The 14441-nt window shown below is 40.1% G+C and overlaps 1 protein-coding gene across 1 annotated transcript; it reads right to left on the bottom strand.

Annotated features, from left to right (window-relative positions):
- Positions 1–2972: 2972 nt before the first annotated feature.
- LOC139447531 (aldo-keto reductase family 1 member B1-like) lies at positions 2973–13723 on the bottom strand. Its single transcript, XM_071228936.1, has 10 exons — positions 13595–13723; positions 10871–11041; positions 9520–9636; positions 7676–7759; positions 6863–6979; positions 6430–6542; positions 4827–4908; positions 4391–4474; positions 3669–3751; positions 2973–3375 (listed from the first exon to the last, which is right to left on the bottom strand). The coding sequence occupies exons 1-10, from the start codon at positions 13661–13663 to the stop codon at positions 3333–3335; spliced, it is 963 nt and encodes a 320-aa protein (XP_071085037.1). The 5' UTR covers positions 13664–13723; the 3' UTR covers positions 2973–3332.
- Between the last annotated feature and the right edge of the window lie 718 nt (positions 13724–14441).

Raw genomic sequence — 14441 nt, 5'->3', positions numbered from 1 at the left:
TATGCTATCTTGTCCGGTGAACTCAAGTATACAACTTCATTATTCTTGTCTGGCTGACAACAAGCTTACAACAACGCTGTACCTGTCCAGCAGAACTCTAGTATGTAACGATGCTCTATCCGGTCGAGCGGATCAGGTTGACCTGCCTCTATACACTGGCCACACCAGCTGCCTTCCCCGATGTGTATTTTGCAGTTAACAGTTAAGAAGAAGATTCTATATTATTATTTACGTATTACGTATTTACATTTTTTCGATACCGAAATCATATAAAAAGCAAACAGTGCAATATCCGGCCGCAGGGCCTATGAGACACGAACATTCCCTATTTACATTTCTTTCGAATTGAAAATACCCAACATATTTGAGCAATGTAACCTGTTCAAAACAGCCGATATGGGCTTAACATTATACTAATAAGTTTATCCCACACAACGCTAGACACTTATTAGATAATATACCACATCTTTCATACACATAGCGCTAAACGCTTATACATCTTCCTCGCACACAGTACTGAACGCTCATTGGATAATAATACATCTTTCTTCCACACGTATAAGACAATTTACACCAACTTCCTCCCACACAGCGCTGAACGCCTATTGGACATTTTACTACAGCTTCCTCTCTCATTTATCCGCATATGATTCCAACGAATACCATTTTTGTCCGTTGTCTTTATCTTGTCGACAAAACCACACAATATGGGATTAATACAGGTATGTTGACCTCACATTCGGCGGGGTTTTTCATGGCTTATGTACGTGCACATGTATATGATATTTACACACAGAGGTGATCAGGTGTCTGAACATGTTCTATAAATCACATTAAACTCCTCAAGTACACCAGTCAACGTCACTTGACACGTTCCTAATGTTCGCAAACTATCAAGTGTCTTAAATGGCAGGAGTACTGTTGTACTGCGTTAGGCAACGCACACTAACTTATCCGTGCACACTGTGTGAGACCATACCCGTGCTCGTGGGTTTCACCAAAGTGGTAAACGTCTGAGACCTGCATCACTTCGTGCTTTCCTCCCACATTAAGCTGACACGCCGCAGTATAACTGAATTACTGTTAAAAGGGCGTTAAAACCCAACTCACTCACTCACTCACTGTGTGAGTGTCGGGTGCTACCCGTAGAGTAGGACATGCTTATCCTTTCCGCAAAAACCTGGTGTCATTCATATACTTTTTCATCACTGTTCTGCCCTTCACACCCCATGGAATCTGTTTCGGCAAATAATCGAGACTGGCGTTGACGTTTAATATTGTAAAATGTATTCATGCATATTGCATATACTGACACTGAAATAGAATAGACGTCATCAGTAAAATATATATGCTTGAACGTGTTAAATTTTTGCGGATTTAATTTGTTTTACTTGTATTACCATACACTACATTTTTTTCCGATTCCGTACTAGTATATTGACACGCTTATTGTGAACGCTAAGGAACTGAGATTTAACTTAGGTGACTATGCTTGTCGTAAGAGGCGACTAACGGGATCGGCTGGTCAGGCTCGCTGACTTGGTTGATGCATGTCATAGCATTCCAATTGCGTGGATCGATGCTCATGACGTCAATCACTGGATTGTCTGGTCCAGAATCGATTATTTACAGACCGCCGTCATACAGCTGGAATATTGCCGAGTGCGGCGTTAAACAACAAAGAAAGAAAGAAGATTTTTTTGTGAGGCCATTGGAGTATGAATCGCCACATAGTGGGAACCGAAATGTATGAAGCTTACGTCGACGTTTATACAGTGTTTGGCCTTTCCAAGAATACAGTCTTGTGAACGTCAAAATGTGTCGTTGATTCTCTTATGAACGTTTTGCGGCAGCCATTGTAAAACGTAAGCGAGTAAGTCAGCCATTGTACAAGGTAAGCGAGTGAGCAGCCATTGTAAAACGTAAGCGAGTAAGTCAGCCATTGCACAAGGTAAGCGAGTGAGCAGCCATTGTACAACGTAAGCGAGTAAGTCAGCCATTGTACAAGGTAAGCGAGTGAGCAGCCATTGTACAACGTAAGCGAGTAAGTCAGCCATTATACAAGGTAAGCGACTTAACAGCCATTGTACAAGGTAAGCGAGTGAGCAGCCATTGTACAAGGTAAGCGTGTGAGCAGCCATTGTACAAGGTAAGCGAGTAAGTCAGCCATTGTACAAGGTAAGCAAGTGAACAGCCATTGTACAAGGTAAGCGAGTGAACAGCCATTGTACAAGGTAAGCGAGTGAGCAGCCATTGTACAGGTAAGCGTGTGAGCAGCCATTGTACAACGTAAGCGAGTGAACAGCCATTGTACAAGGTAAGCGAGTGAACAGCCATTGTACAAGGTAAGCGAGTGAACAGCCATTGTAAAAGGTAAGCGAGTGAACAGCCATTGTACAAGGTAAGCGAGTGAACAGCCATTGTACAAGGTAAGCGAGTGAACAGCCATTGTACAAATTTTGCAAAGGGCAGCCATATGTGTGTGGGCAATCATTGTTAAATGAAAGCGAGTAAAAAGTGTAAGCGTGAGGACACTCATTGTCAATGTCAATGTCAATGTCAACGTCAGTTGAAATTGAGATTGTGTTCTACTTGAAATGAAGTTATTGAAAGTGAATATGTACATTAAAACGAACTAGGCCCAGTTGTATCAGCGGCACAGGACACTAATAATGGGCTGAAATTATCTGTCCAAATCCCTGTCTTCGGTGACGAATTGCTTTAACCACCAGGCTACCACAGCATACCGAATTCGTGAAAAACGTATATCAATACACATTGTCACGCTTTCTCATGAATACCCACGAACTTGCCTTTGGAAACCTGTTCAGTATGAAGCTAATGTACATACTGACACTTGCTCTTGCACATTAACATGGGGTGTACACCATTTTTATTCAAGATGCACTTCAAGAAAATACAATGCACAGAATTTATTCATTTAATATCTAAAACAAAATCAACATCACACATTCAAAGCAACATACAGATTAACGCTTCACTGACGGCGTATACAGCACTCTGGTAACAAGGTACATGTATTCGTAAACGTTTGTTTTGTAAGCTTCAAACTTCATTTACATATCAGAGAAATATGACAATAACTTTACAGTACTTTCAAATAAGCCAAACACTTGTGTTAATAAACGAAAGAAACAAAATAATCTAAACTATATTGCTAAGGTTTACGAACGTTAACACAGTAACAGACAGAAGAACATACTGATGAGACACAATGTTTATCACGGAGTCAATATCCTGCCACGAAAAAGATCATCGCATCTGGTGTCCAAATGGGGGACCTCTCTTGAACCGTTCTGCAGATACCCATTTCAGAGTGGTTCGTCAAAGGGGTAGCTGGGGTGACCCTTGAATCTGCACGGTGAAGAGTTTTATTACAGAATAATATTTGTTGCCAAGAGAAGCCACTTTTACAAATTTTAACATGTTTTCAGAATGCGATTGTAAGGAATATTATTTTCATCTCATAAGATAACATTTTCTGTTTTCGTGACAAAAGAAACAATACCGTCATTTCAGTACATTTTAATACCGTGTTTTAGTGGTCCGAATAGGTGTGTGGATCTTTCTTCATTAATATCCACGACATTAACAATGAGCAAAAATATCCATGTTCAGTATTCAGAATAGGAAAAATCTAAACTTACTCCAGAGCGGTAAAAAACCGTAGCTTCCTGTCTTGTGAGGCAAGTTTTGACATGTCACTGTCAGATAATTTGAAGTCCAATACCTTTGATGCCAAGAAAACCAGTTAAATTACGAATACCATTGCAAAAACATACTTGTCTTTAAACATAGACAACCGGGTGTAACTGAAACTTGTAAGCAGGCTACGATGAAAACTCGAATATTAATAATAGCAGCAATACCTATACAGAACAAAGCACAGTAGGATTATGACAGAAAAGGATCATAGTTATGATAGTTATCATATATAAGTTGCCTTTATTTGGCGCAGAGTGATTTTACCTAAAAATGTAAATGACAGCAATTGAACATCATGCCTCGTTCTAGCCATCCTTTCCCTTCTGATTACCGCTGCTTTTACAACAATAACAATGACTGATCATTGTGAAGGTTGTGGTTTGATTTGATTTAAACACATTTCATTGCGGAAAATCAAATGTATTAGGCACAAGTGACACACTTACGAGGCCTTCTCCTATATACATTTCATTACATTGTGATATGTGAATAATGATAGTGCAGGTTGTGGCTGTGTGTAATACTCATGTTAAAGATGCACAGCAGGGTATTGTGTGATTTCTCTACAATTAATATTACAGGACACATATTTACCTTCAAGCTATTCTTTTGCATTGACGTTATATATTTGCAGATACTTGAAAAGTCATAGAAGGAAACAAACCTGCAAGTTTTCCCGAATTCTCTCAGGGTTACTGCTCTTGGGTATAACAATGATGCCTCGTTGGACAAGGTAGCGTAGGTGAATCTGCATAGTAAACAGAGTTGTATTGAAAACGGTGGTGGTGGTGGTTTGTTGTTTAACGCCGCACTCAGAAATATTCCAGCTATATGACGGCGGTCTGTAAATAATCGAGTCTGGACAAGACAATCCAGTGATTGATATCATGAACATCGATCCACGCAATTGGGATTGATGACATGCATCAACTCGATCCCGTTAGTCGCCTTTTAAGTCAAGCATAGTCGCCTTTTACGGCAAGCACGGGTTGCTGAAGACCTATTCTACCCCGGAATCTTCACGAGTATGGATTAACCTCGTTCGTGCTGACCATATTACAACAACATACACAGCATACTGCGATCTAAATGTAACGTACCTGTCCAACAGATCTTTTGTACTTTGCAGCAAGATCCTTAGCAACTGGGTCTTCTAGAACTTTGGGTGCACCTTCCACCTGTCTGAATACATAGCGTTGACACACAATGTACAAGTAAATATGATCGATAGGTACTTTAGATATATGAGAAAAGTTCAGGGCCTAATGTCTAAAGAGGGGTGTGCTTTTGTGTTTCACATTCCAGCTCGAACTATGTTGTATTAGGCTGGTAGGTGTTGGATGGGGCTGTTGGAGAGGGAGTGCGGAGATGGGGAAATTGGGATGGGGTTGGGGATGGGCGTATGTGATGCTCTTTTTATGTTTCTTCATGCACGCATTTTTAGTTGATCTACATAAAGTGCTAAAGTGGGGGTTTACAATTGTTACTGAATCATATAACTTAAACACTGAGGTCAGATACTTTCAATGGTATCGTAATGTGATGAATGTAGGCAGTAATTCTGTTACCATCTTCCCATTCCAATATATGAATTCGATCTCACAACAGGGCAAGTGAAGTCAACATAGAAAATTTGCAAAATGTAATACTTTAGATGATTAATTACAAATGGTTGACCAAAATTTTATTTGAAAAGGGGAAATATCGTAAAATGGACGATAAAAAACGACAGGCAAACGAAGAATTCCGCCAGCAAGGCGCATCTTACATAAGACAAATGATAGGCGAATATCTCACAAACTATAACAAGACAGCTAATTGGTGAACTCAATTCAAATACACTGTACTGGGTGAAAACTTATATATCAATGAGTGATTGAACATATTAATCATTCATTACGATTTGGGCTATACAAATAACTACAGACAAGAAACAGTATTTCACTGTGGGAAATGCGCAGGGTGACTTACAGTTTATTTCTAACGCTAAGAGGAATCGGCACTTGGACTTTGCCCGATACAATTTCACGAGTAAAACAAGACGACAAACTTCCATTCATTGGAAATGCTCCCAAAGAGGATGCCCAACCATCATTAACACCAAAGATGAATTTGTCACGAAGCACAATTATATGTCTCTGAACAGTGGGACGACGCCACAAAATCATCTCGAGGACTGACATCCAAATAAGTGCAGATTCATTTAGATACTGCAGGTTGGACAGGATAATACCGCATCACAATCCAGGTAGTTTGATGCCACCCAAGAAGAAAAAGTATCGAAACCTTGACTATGCCCTTCGGGAGAAGAGAACTTCTTACCAACCAGAAACCAGTGAACGATTATGACAATGCTGTTTCACATCTAGTTGGACTGTGAATTATGTAAATGGATGTTAAATGTGAAATTGGACAAATAAGACACTATGTTATACAGTGCTCATTCTTTTTAACAATTGTTTCTTTTACATTTAAAGTAAACGAATGCTGAATGTACGGATGAACAGTGCCTAAACAAACACGATGGAGATTGTCCCTTGGTCAGCTGCAGGACAAATAGGAGGTCACTGTTTATGGTAACCAAAAAAGATGTCAGTGGTAAAATCTCGTTACAGATATTGTTATTTTGATTATTCACCATGTCAAGATCCAAACATACTTCACAACATACTGGTTTAATCATTGTTCATTAAATAATCTTACAAGTGAGCTGGTCGAGCTGGTGAGCCGAAGGGGCTGTAGGCAGTAAGGGTTATCCCCCTTTCCTTTAGGAACTTGAAGAGTTTTGTTTGTTGGAGATACAAATGACACTCAACCTGCAAAGAAGAAGCGTCCTCCTAGCGAAATCTTTTTATGTAAATTGCATTGGATAAGAGACTAGTTATGTCAGAATAATTTAGTGATTAAATGTATATTGCTAACAGTAACAATAATGAAATTATGAGGGTAAAGAAAAAAGTTCGTGGCCTAATAGATATTGATTTGTGTGAAGAGTTGTAATAGGGTTTCACGCCTTAAAAACAGCAATGTCCTTGGTGAAACCTTAACAAACCTTATGTTAGAAAAGACGTATAATTAACGAAATAGTTAAACTGACAGTAATACAAACCAACAGTATTAAAAGCGTCCGTTATACCTGATTTGTGGCTGGTTTTATTGTAGCTGTCTTGCAAATCATTTCAATCTGTTGCATGTTGAAATTTGAGACACCAATGGATTTGGCTTTGCCTTCACGAGCCACCTGTTCCATCCCCTGTAAAAAGATCATAGCTTGACATGTGGACATCTACACAGGTTGACGATCGTCGATTTGACATGACTCGATTTGATTTGACTATGAGTACAATGAAGCATCTAACGAGGAGTCAACATGAAAACACTGTACGTCTCTTATCATGCAGTCCATCTTTTCTTAAAAACCAAAAATGTTTTAAAATCAATGTATTGTTTGTCTAATACTTTAATGCTTTTACATTTTATATTATACATATTGCATGTAATATATCTATGGAAATATCATTTTTCATTTCACAAAACTGTAATAACATGTTTTCTAAGAACTACTTGAGTTTTTCATGTGTACACATTTACATTTACACAAGAACATTAACAGGGTGTGAAGAATCGCTCTTATAGTTGAAGCTGATTTCTTAGATGTACGGGGGCGGTCGGGTAGCCTAGTGGTTAAAGCGTTCGCTCGTCACGCAGAAGACCCGGGTTCGATTCCGACATGGGTACAATGTGTGAAGCCGATGTCTGATGTCCCCCGCCGTGATATTGCTGGAATATTGCTAAAAGCGGCGTAAAACCATACTCACTCACTCACTCTTAGATGTACGGACAAAAGCCCGCATGGACAAAAGCCCTCGTGGAAAAAAGACCTCTGGGACATAACCCCCAATCCCCTAGGACAAATGCCCCTCAAATCTTCATAAGTGAAGAAACATACCTTCCATGTATCCACTAGCTGTACCTCCGAGAATGCAGGCTTGTTGTTTTCATCCAGAGGGAAAAGTTTTCCTTTGCCTGTTTCCTGTTCCACAAACATAGTCCCAATAAGGACAGTACTTGATGTAAGTAATTACAAACCACACACGTTAAGGAATGTTTAAAATCATTGAATTAACATGATGTCTTACATATTAACAATTTATTGCAAGAAGAATAGTTTGAAGGAAACCGGAATCATGATTCACAAAAAGGGACCCGTGAAGATGCGGGTAGAATAGGTCTTCAGCAACCCATTCTTGCCGTAAAAGGCGACTATGCTTGTCGTAAGAGGCGACTAACGGGATCGGTTTGTCAGACCGCCGTCATATAGCTGTAATATTGCTGAGTGCGGCGTTAAACAAACAACCAATCATCTGACAGGTAAACGCTGTTTGGTTATTCAGTATTTTCAAATAACATAGAACAAGCCAGCACAGGGTTCGTCATTCAGTTTACGTCCAACAATCCTATCAGACATAAGATCTTTCAACAACCGTGTAATTATTCAGTTATTCACTAAACAGCAACTGGTACGTGATTCAGACTTGGTATAACAAAAGTAAGATACCGTAATTTCAGCAGGTTCGTTTTTAGTTATTTGATTTCCGAATAACGAAAAACAAGCCAGCACGAACTCAGTTGATGTCCAACAATTCTATCACATAAAAGATGATATTTACTCCACCTTTCTGAATACTAGTGACTAATTATATAAAACCCAGCCCCCAACAAGTTCGTTTTTCAGCTCTGAAGGACGTATCACAAATGTTCTAGAAAACGGTTACTATTATCGCACGTTGGATTGTCCCCTCTCTTGAAACAATGGACTTGACTATCACTGAAATGAATGTATTTCTAATGCAGATTAAGATACTTGACTACTTAACTCATCTTGCTCTAATGCTTTGCTAAATAGTCAACAAAGAACACAACATATAGAAATTATAGATCTATTCAGTATGCATGAACATCATGAGAGAAGAACATATTTGGTTACACAAGTGACGATGTGTTTATATCCTTTGGGCAGCTGGGGGTTACAACAAATATTTTTGGAATTGGGCTCGTATTTACACACTTTGTATTTGGGACTTGGGGAAACGTTATGCGCACACTTCGGCCAGTGGAGCTTTTTAATTTGTTTTTTTTTTACCTTTTGTCCCATTGTCCCCTCTGGCCCTTCTTATTAAGATTACTGCCCAGGGTTTGCTCTTTCCGCAGATACCAAACTGTGAGGGGTTGCGACATTTGTCTTGAAGTATAAGGGGTAACTGATAGACAGTTTCAAATCTTCGAAAGTTTTGATTTTTTCATAACTTAAAATGGCTATTAAGTCATTACTTTTGTGTGTTTGACTTATTTTAGTGATACACGCGAATGCACATTTCCAAGAGCCTTCTATGTGTCTATAACACATGGTTAGGTTTCCTAAATGAGTCACGTGACCAACCCCAAATGCATTATGGTCGGATTTTACGTTTGAACCGGGTTTGGAAGTTCAATATATCAATATATCAACCAGGCCGGCGTTTATTCATCATCCAGCGTGTAATAGAGGAAATACGGCTTCACATATTTGTTGATTGAGGTTTACTTATTTTGAATAACTTATTGAATGTTATACATCCTGCTCTTATACACCTGGATACATTTAGATGAATTATTAGAATGAAGTCATTGTGGTTGTTTAATATACGGCCTTTGATTTACGAATCCGCTGCTGAATTGTGTTTCGTTATTAAAAACGAAAACGTACCCGCTGCTAACTCCAGGCTGCTGTAAACGTAAGTATGCCACACTTACCCTCATGGATGCAGGAACGTGAATAAGATACATGTCCACATAATCCAACTGTAAATTCTTGAGGCTTTCGGCAATGCACAGAGGGACCCGGTCTGTTTCATGGTAGGTCACCCACAGCTGCAATACAATGTGAATCGTTATTCCTACACTTTCCAAAGACACTTCTTGATTTTTAGAACTAGTATCTCACCAGTAATCGAGTTACGTGTAACGCTATGTTAAACGGCATTTCAGTAATATCCCAGCATATCAGGACACTGTGGGAGGAAAGCCTGATGTGATGTAGGTCTTAGACGTTTACTAGATGAGTAGATCGAACGAGCAGAGGCAAGTACTGACAAACCAAGAATCATAATTATTGCGATCGCCAGTTTCATTAAAATCAGATCTTAGTTCTCGCTATCGCTAAACAAAGATCTGAGGACATCCCATTACGGGTCACGTCAGAACGACCTTTCATCTGACCAATCAAAGCGTCGCTTACCAGATCATGATAGTGACAGTCGAAATGTGTTTTCTAATCATGCAACCTCGAAAACGTCAAAACGGGGTATTCCGAACGACAGTTACGGCCCGTACGACTGATTCCGTCAAAGTTATCATCTATCTTCCACGGGATACACATTTGAACAAAGGCGGCGTTGCACGGTACGTGGAAGCACAGCCATACAATCGCAACTATATATTAGACATACTGGAATTTTCGTTTGTTCAGTTTTCAAAATTGTAGTCGAGAACTGTGTCAACATATTTTTCAAGCCTAGCCTGAAATTGAAGTCGCCAGGCTGAAACGAGTGCCGTAAAGCTCGAGAAAGCTGCTTTCTCATTGGCTGATATCGACTTCTTGTTATTCGTTTCAGTGGTCGGTCGGTCGGTCATATTCTAGTACTATAGCTAGTATCTAATTTTAATCAATAAAAACAGCATTACATGCTTCAAAATGTAATAAAGAGTCTCAACGTTTTTTCATGTTGAGGCAGAATATGAGTGAGTGAGTGGGGTTTAACAGTTTTCCAGTTACGTCACGGCGTGTCAGCTTAATGTGGGAAGAAAGACCGAAGTTATGCAGGTCTCAGACGTTTACCACTTCGGTAAAACCCACGAGCACGGGTATGGTGCTGACAAACCTAGAAACATAATTGGGGCGAACCGGGATTCGAACCCATAATCATAGGTTTCTGGTGTGCCCAAGGGACGCAACTCTGCACAGCGAATCGCAGCGCCTTAGACGACTGAGCCACCCGTGTCCCCAAGAATATGACAATGTATGAACGAAAATATATTACAAAGAAAACACAAGATTATGCAGAACAAACTGTGAACAGCGTTGATGTTTTGATGAACATCATACCTTCGTTGTAATAAAAATGTCTTCCCGCTTCAGTTTCCCGGCCTTGAAGTACTCCTGGAGCACCTCCCCAATGAAGGCCTCGTTCTGGTATGCATAGGCAGTGTCAATGTGTCTGTAGCCAGCGTCCAATGCGGCACGGATAGTGTCCTTACACTCATCTGCAGAGTTAACCTGTAAGAAATTAAAGCGAAACAATTAAGTTTAAAACTGTATTAAGCCAGCTCTGCGTGTGTTCGAGATGGAAGTAAATGTAAAATATTTTACCCTTTCACGAATGTTTGCAAAATGGGTTTTGAAGTTAATATGAACATATTCATTTTCATATTTCTATGTTATCCTTGATCTGACGAGTGCGTGGATACATTTCAAATATTTCACTTTATTCCAGTCAGTCCTTGAATATGGCATGTATACGCACATGCACACGCACATGTACACGCACAGAATGAGTTGTAGTCCTGCACCATGACCGTAGAATATATTGATTTTATGAAAAAATAATAATCTAGAAATGCATACAAAAGCAAGTCTAGCCAGCTCAAGCTAGCTCTATTCCACTGAAATCAGCATAGGGATTTTTTTTTAATTTTTAGAGTCAAGAAGGATATTGTGTAATATAAGATTTCAGAGACTAAATGTTAGTCTAAATGAGTTGGTACAATGCCGATTTGAAAAGTGTTGCAGGCGTGTAGGGTTAATGTGATGCAGGACTCAGATGTTAAATGCAACATGGAGAATCGTGGATTCGAACTCGAGATGAAAGGTTCTTATTATGCTTAGACCATGCAACTCAGCGGAGGCGGAAGAGATCACCACCGAGCACACATTGCACATATTGTTATGTGGAAGTACTTTAAGTGGCGGTAGAAAACTTTGTATTGTTGTCTTATTTCCCTTTGACAGAAAATGATTGAACTTGTGAACAAATATTTCAAGTAATGTCACAGCCAGATTAAACACCAGTCGAGGGGAGGCTATAGATTAAAACTAGAGTTATCTGCCCTTGAACACGACAGCCTTGACTGTTCTCGACGTTTCTGGGGGTCTGTTTCTAAAAGGCTAGCTATACCAATATAAGAGCAACAAGAATGCAATTCGAGTTATTGTTAACTTTATGATGTACTTGCCAAGTGCATTATTGAGATACCCATCTGGAAACAGCGAATACCCGGAAGCTTCCAACACTATTCTTGATTCCATGTTGCGTATTGCTGCCACTTATTTGACACATTGTATTGCGCTTATTCGTGAAGGGGCACGGGTGGCCCAGTCGTCTAAGGCGCCAAGATTCGCTGTGCAGAGTTGTGTCCCTTGCAATTGGGCGCGCCAGAAACCTATGATGGTGGGTTCGAATCCCCTTTCGCCTGGATTATGTTTTTATGTTTGTCAGCACCATACCCGTGCTCGTTGGTTTAACCGAAGTGGTAAACGTCTGAGACCTGCATCACTTCGGGATTTCCTCCCACATTAAACTGACACGCCGTGATATAATTGGAATAATGTTGAAAGCGGCGTTAAACCCAACTCACTCACTCACTTTTTCATGAACCTAAAACTGTGTGTTCAAATATAATTTATTCATTATTCACTCATCTTGTGTAGTCAGTTACTGATTTCACAATTTAGTGGAAGGTAGGGTAGCCTAGTGGTTAAAGCGTTCGCTCGTCACGCCGAAGACCCGGGTTCGATTCCCTACATGTGTGAAGCCCATTTCAGGTGTCCCCCGCCGTGATATTGCTGTAATATTGCTAAAAGCGGCGTAAAACCATACTCACTCACTCACAATTTAGTTTTGTGTGTACCGATTTCTGAGTTTGCCTCTGTGTTTCAATTTAGGAGTCACCTTGTAATGAGGGCATGTGTGTTTTGTGGTACTCACACGTCTTTAGTGCAGGTTTGAATACTATGTGCTATCTTATATGTGAATGTGTATATTAGGAGATCTGTCAGTAAAGCTGAAGCGGTAATTAGATGCATTCCTACACACGTCTCTGTTGTTCCTTACAATGGGTCCGGAGAGCTGAAGGTCGGGGGTCCGGTTCCCGGCCTCGTCATAGCAAATGACGTTAAAAGTTGGTATTTGTTGTTACCCCCCCCCCCCCACCCCACCCACCCCCCCCCCACCCCCCCCCCCCACCCCACCCCCCCACACCCCCCACCCCCCCTTGGCGCTCGGCATTAAAGGTCTAAAGCAAGGAATGGTCGACTTGGAGTCAGTATACTGAGTCTGATTGTGGGTTTCATGTAAAACTGCAACAAGGTTTCACACTATATACTCGGCATTAGCCTGGACTAGTGCAAGCACGCACGCACACACACACACACACACACACACACACACACACACACACACACACACACGACGTTAGCCCCATTCCACCCGACCCACCTTATAAATAGATTTCAGTACCATTGTTGATCAATCCTTTCACGATCGCGATCTTTGTCTATCAGAAGAGTGAATGGACATGATTTATGTATTAAACAACTCTTTTGATCTTTACGCCTGCAATATGTTGCATATGCCACTGTGACACACTCACCTGCCGTACATGTACAATCAATATTTGGCTTTGCACATATGCCTTCGTACATCGCCGAAAATACATCGACGGAGCATGTTGTAGCTTAGAGAGCCCGGGAAAAGATCGCCTGGACAGGAAGTAGATATTCACCAGGTATTAAATATGCATGTGTGGGTCAACAGAGACAAACAAAACATACCTGCCATGAGCCAATTCCCACCAGAGGCATCTTTTGACCATTGTTCAATGTCAGAGATTGTGCAGCCATATTACGATTCTTAGAGTTTACAGGTACAACTCGCCGACCTCACTAACATTCAGGCGGCCCGCCATTCTTATATACATGCGAAATGTGCGGAGTCATGCTATTGAGTAATCCCTGCCAACATCCTATGGCTCTGCAGTGACAGTACACCTCAACCAGATTAGTGTGAACATGATCATGTTTGAACAAACAGTTGCGTTCTCAATAGTGATATCGTGTATAAACATTACTTGGACCTTGTACTTGTGATAGTGAGTGAGTTAGTATGGTTTTACGCCGCTTTTAGCAATATTCCAGCAATATCACGGCGGGGGACACCAGAAATGGGCGTCACACATATAAAACACCATATATATATATATATATATATATATATATATATATATATATATATATATATCACTACTATTACTACTATTACTACTACTAGTATTACTGTTGCTACTACTACTACTACTACTACTACTACTACTACTACTACCTCTACTACTACTACAGTATACAACGGTTATAACGAACTCAAGGGACTACTAATTTTAGTTCGTTGTAACCGTAGTTCGTTATATGCATATATACAACATAACTACAGCAAATAGTAGGGGCCAAAAAAGTAAATTCGTTATATCCGTCAGTTCGTTATAAGCGTAGTTTACCGTACTACTACTACTACTACTACTACTACCACTACCACTACTACAACTAATAATAATAATAAACGGCATATTAATAAACCAAGGAAAGCATATCGATATATTTGTACTTTTAAGGTATAATAACCCTA

The sequence above is a fragment of the Haliotis cracherodii genome, unplaced genomic scaffold (assembly GCF_022045235.1).
Source record: "Haliotis cracherodii isolate W230 unplaced genomic scaffold, xgHalCrac1.p SCAF_7, whole genome shotgun sequence".
Classification (NCBI taxonomy): Eukaryota; Metazoa; Mollusca; class Gastropoda; order Lepetellida; family Haliotidae; genus Haliotis; species Haliotis cracherodii.
The sequence above is the reverse complement of the archived record's forward strand: the minus strand, read 5'-3'. Positions and strand labels throughout refer to the sequence as shown.